This window comes from Cibotium barometz, chromosome 29, assembly GCF_041138505.1.
Source record: "Cibotium barometz isolate CiBa-2024 chromosome 29, ASM4113850v1, whole genome shotgun sequence".
Classification (NCBI taxonomy): Eukaryota; Viridiplantae; Streptophyta; class Polypodiopsida; order Cyatheales; family Cibotiaceae; genus Cibotium; species Cibotium barometz.
This window is the reverse complement of record NC_141074.1, coordinates 47968169-47972800: the sequence shown is the minus strand read 5'-3', so window position 1 is coordinate 47972800 and position 4632 is coordinate 47968169. Positions and strand designations below refer to the sequence as shown.

The 4632-nt window shown below is 41.0% G+C and overlaps 1 protein-coding gene across 2 annotated transcripts in view; it reads left to right on the top strand.

Annotated features, from left to right (window-relative positions):
• The window catches only part of LOC147622283 (14-3-3 protein 7-like), a 32657-nt gene extending 30359 nt beyond the window's left edge, over positions 1–2298 (top strand). Inside the window, exons 7-8 of one of the 2 annotated variants that reach the window (XR_015269676.1) lie at positions 1088–1157; positions 2232–2298. Coding sequence is in view for 1 of the 2 variants with exons in the window: in XM_086823377.1 (XP_086679503.1) it covers positions 1088–1090 (3 nt within the window). In the remaining variant the exon portion in view is untranslated. Of the gene's footprint in view, positions 1–1087; positions 1607–2231 lie in introns of those variants that run through there. The other variant, XM_086823377.1, reaches the window with a different exon arrangement.
• The last annotated feature ends 2334 nt before the right edge of the window (positions 2299–4632 follow it).

Genomic DNA, 4632 nt, shown 5'->3' with positions numbered 1-4632 from the left:
TGGAAACACCCAACTAGCTTACCAGCTTATCCTGCCCCTTGTAAGTAAATACGGCTGCCCAAGTTGCTGAACGAGGAGCCGTTTCCATAGTTTCTTCATATCAATGTGAGGCTAGTGCCTTTGGTCTCCCCACCCTTGGAGGCAAGTATACAAGAAGTGGATGCAATCTTTGATCCTCTTAGTGTACTGTACTGCAATGGGGTGGTTTGGCATTCTTTGTAGGAAGTAGAATGGGAGAAAACTATGAGATGTAAAAGGAGAAGAGGAAAATGTTTGGGGTAAGTTAGCATTGGTTGGAGAATAGGAGGTTATATGCCTTGAAAGAACCCTACTTGGGTGACCTCATGTCGGACATATATGCCCCATGTCATGTAAATTAGTCTACGTTAGGTCCCTTTAGGGCCGCAAATCATGGGCACCTTTCTCAAACCGAAGGGCCCATGGGCTCCGTCCCCCAGATCAATGGGCAGCCACAACCAATGTCCAGACCAATGGGCATGAAACAGGCTTAAAGTTGTTAGCTTTGTACTGCAAACTAGCTCCTGCAAAGCTGCCAAAATTGTGTTCTCTCCTTGGCTTTTGGAGAAGCCATTATCGGGTGTAAATACAGAATGTAAGCCTATCTGGATGGAGCCAGATCTTCCATAAATTGCAAATTTGACACTGATCACCTGAAGATCTCACAGGTGTTTAAACTAGGGTGCCGGGTGTCTCTCGGCTGCTCAAACATATAGAGGGGGCTGGTTTTTCATGCATCAAGACCAATGGAGCTCAAGCTAGGATGCCGGGTGTCTCAGCTGCTCAAACTTATAAAGCGGCCTGGCTTCATGCATCAAGACCAGTAGAGCTCAACCGAGCAACTTTGACTTTTGGCAAATGCTTCTGCAAATGGGAATCTAGTGTTTCAACATTTGTTTTATTAATATTCCTCTCATCTTGCTACCAGTGTGTGTTGGATGCATGTTGTTTTCCTTCTACACATTTCGTACAAGACTTTGGTGCGGTTTTGTTATAAAACTACCTTATCTTTGTGACTTATCTTTACTTCATTGCTGTTGATGAGAGTGTTTTCTGTCTCTATGTGCAGTAGCAAGCCTTCTAATGCAATTCTTCAAGGGATTCTTGAGGATTGAGAGTCTTGTAGTGTAGCAGCTATTTTTTCAATGTCCGCTTAAAAGACGGGCTTAAAGGCACTTACGACACTAAGCGCAAGAACAGTTTTGACCAGCATTTTTGTAATAAAGCTTTGCCTCCATTCATACAGTGCGTCATCTCCTACGCATCCATACATTCGTGAGATTTTTAAAGCACTACTTTACGGATGCTAGGATTTTCTTTCTTGGCACATGTTTGCTGTTGGAAAAATATACCAAGAAAGGCAGTCTTACGTTGCATACGCTCTCTGTGTATGTGTGAGAGAGAGCTGTCTCAAAGTTGGACAGCTGGGCTTGTAACTTCTACCTTATGTTTTCTGTATTTTGATTGTGGGTTTTCTCCTCCACTTGGGAGGTTTGGGTTTTCTCCTCCACTTGGACAGCTGGGCTTGTAACTTCTACCTTATGTTTTCTGTATTTTGATTGTGGGTTCTCCTCCACTTGGAGGTTTTCCACTAGTAATATAATATATTAAAAAAAGGAGTGCGTATCAGAACTCAAAAATGATGCTTAAAAAAAGTGTATTAGAACTCAGAAATGATACTGTGAACTAATTAGGGATGACATTGTGTACAAATTAGTAATTATGATTATTGATTAACATAGCTCAGTTTATTTTAGTACTTGTTTCATCATTTAAATGAAAAAAAAACTCCACTATAGAAGAAAACATGTATAAATTGATCCGAAAATTGTAACACATTCACCCTTGGGTCCGGTAAAACCCTTTGAATGTCTTGTATTGGCTTATTCATGGTGTAAACCCTTGTTACAAACCACAAAATTCTTGACTTTTACCTTAAGATGCAAGTATTTTCTAAAAAAAGTCATCAATATCGTATGTTTTTGGAGTATCAAATGGTTTTGCCATAATATTTCAACGATGTTGACAACATATATGAGATGTATTTATTGACATTTCTTGGTATAAATATTTGTTCTTTGTCAAGTTTCAGTTATGGAAGATTTATCACAACATCCTTAAGTGATCTCTTTACCTATAAAATACTATCGTCATCAATACTTCTTAAGGGTTTTGTTGGAAGGTTCAAATCTAGCATGAAACGAGGGAGCGTTGGAGTAAGGAAGGAGATGTTACGCATTTCACAAGCGGTGTGGATGTGAGGTTGAAGGATGTAGATAGTCCATTGGTACTCTTTACATCTTCTCTTCCCTCGAGGGAAGTGAGGGTGGGGTAAGGCGAAGTAGGGTTTTGCTTGGTCTTTATTTATGAGCAAGAATTTCTTGTTTGTAGCAAAGCCATTAGTGATGGTGCCATGAAGATTTATTTTAATTTAAGGATGTTAATCACTCCGTAGTTAACATGGTTTCGCTTGCCCGACTTATCGTAAGGCGTTTTGCCATCATACTTGCGTAAATGGACACTTGTTTTTTGAAAGATGGCATTATAACATATAAAGCAACCTTACCATGTGTTTAATGTCAAATAGTTAAAGTCTTCAGATTTAGTGTATATACTTGCTTAAGACCAGTATTAGAGGTCGGATTGTTTTTAAATTTGGTCGGCTTAGTGTAAAAACTAGTCATTGTATACGTCATTTTTGACGGTAAGTAATACACAATCATTCTTTTGCAATATTTTTATTGTAAGCTCTTCTTTCCTCTTCTTGCTTGCTATTGTATTCTTACATGCTTAATGGATGCTTGTTTGAATTGTAGGTTTCTCTCTTCCATTAGCTTTTTTTTTCTCCCAATTACCGCGAAGGGCCATCTCTTCTTACCTCTAACTTGGCATTGAGAGCTCTCTCTTCACTCCTTTGGTTAGGAGCATTTCGGTGTGACAATAGAGTGAGGATGTAATGAACAAGGTAGCACACCCACAATGGGAAATTGCATTTATGGCTCGAAGGCAAGGTCGAACAATATATGCTTTGGTAAGGTTAAGGCAAGCTTTTGACTTGAAGATGTTTGGCGTTGTTGGTGGCGGAGACTAGCCTAGGACTTAGCTCCGTTTATCTATCCATCCTACGCTATTAGGATTACCCAATATTGCCAATTCCGAAGCCCTTTGTCCTTCAAAAGTTCGACATGCGATACATCCAAATCCGGAAGTTGTTTCTATTAACCTTTTCCTTAACAATCTTATCTGGACCATCAGTCATCTTGCTATGCGTAAAGTTCATTGAGTAATCCAACCAATCAACTCAAACACTCATACACCAATGTTGTCCACATATCCCACAGTTTTTATGGTGACTGAATCTGAGACTCAAAACAACTGTTTGTTGAAGCTGAAACACACCGCTCACAAATTATGAGAAATACATTCAAAACAGTCCTCTACTTTTAAGAACACTTCGGAAGTGCATATCACCATTGATCATTTAGCAAGTATCAAAATTATATATATACTCACTGGAATAGTTCACATGGGTGTTCCTAAACGAGAACTAAAAATTTAATGTTCCCAATAAACTCATGGATGGACAATTTGTAACATTGCTTCTTGCTTGGGTTGCAACTGTCTGTAGTTGTGTATTGTATGAGTGGATGACTTCATGATAAATGTGGAAGACATGATCTTGTATTTCAATAAATAGTTACTCAAGGCCCAATCAAGTAATCATATGTAAAACAAGTCTTACTGTTCCATACCCCACGAAGGCACATTCCACATACAAATAATTTGAAGGCAAATGCACAAAGCAACTTCACACTTACGACAGTGCTATGTGTGAACCTGACCCAACCAAGGGCACTTTTTTCCATGTGATTTTTTACCTTGGATATCCAGTGTGAAAGGACACTTTATCTATTACTTTTGTACTTTTATATTATTGTGGATGTGATATACATGGAAGGTTGACTCTACCACCTCCACAGACTCTCACTCTTAACATCTCTGTGTGACTGCTAGGTAAAACCCTAACTCTTTGTGAGTGGGGGTGTGGCTTTTCAACATTTGGTATCAGAGCTTGTCTCTCCTAGAGCTACCCATTGAACTACTTGCCTTCGAGTTGCTAACTTGAGAGACAAGCTAACCATTGAGCTCTCCTAGAGCTACCCATTGAACTGCTTGCCTTCGAGTTGCTACCTTCGGACTGTGCACTTTTGAGTAGCTGCTTTCTAGCCCAGCTTTTGTGTCACCCCTCCCTCAAACCTCCCTTGGTGGCGCTAGTGCAGGGGGAACCACCTTGGCCCCTTTCCACTGACGGGTGATTGGGCGTGATTGGGCGGCACTCAGTCACCAGAGCCACCACTGCCCAGCCACCTGTTTTTGGGACACATCCTTCGTCACATGGCCGTCTTCTGTTGCTTCACTTCTGCTGTCCCACGTCGCCCATCCATACTTCTCCGGCTCATGTCGCCTGTTGCCATCCATACTTCTTCTGCCCGGCTCCTCGTCACCCACTGTCGCTGCTCGCTCTTGTGCCTGGCTCTCCTCTGTCACTAGAGCCTACCGCCGACTGTACGAAGTGTCAACTTGGGGGTTTTCCCAAAAATCTGCAGGTGCATC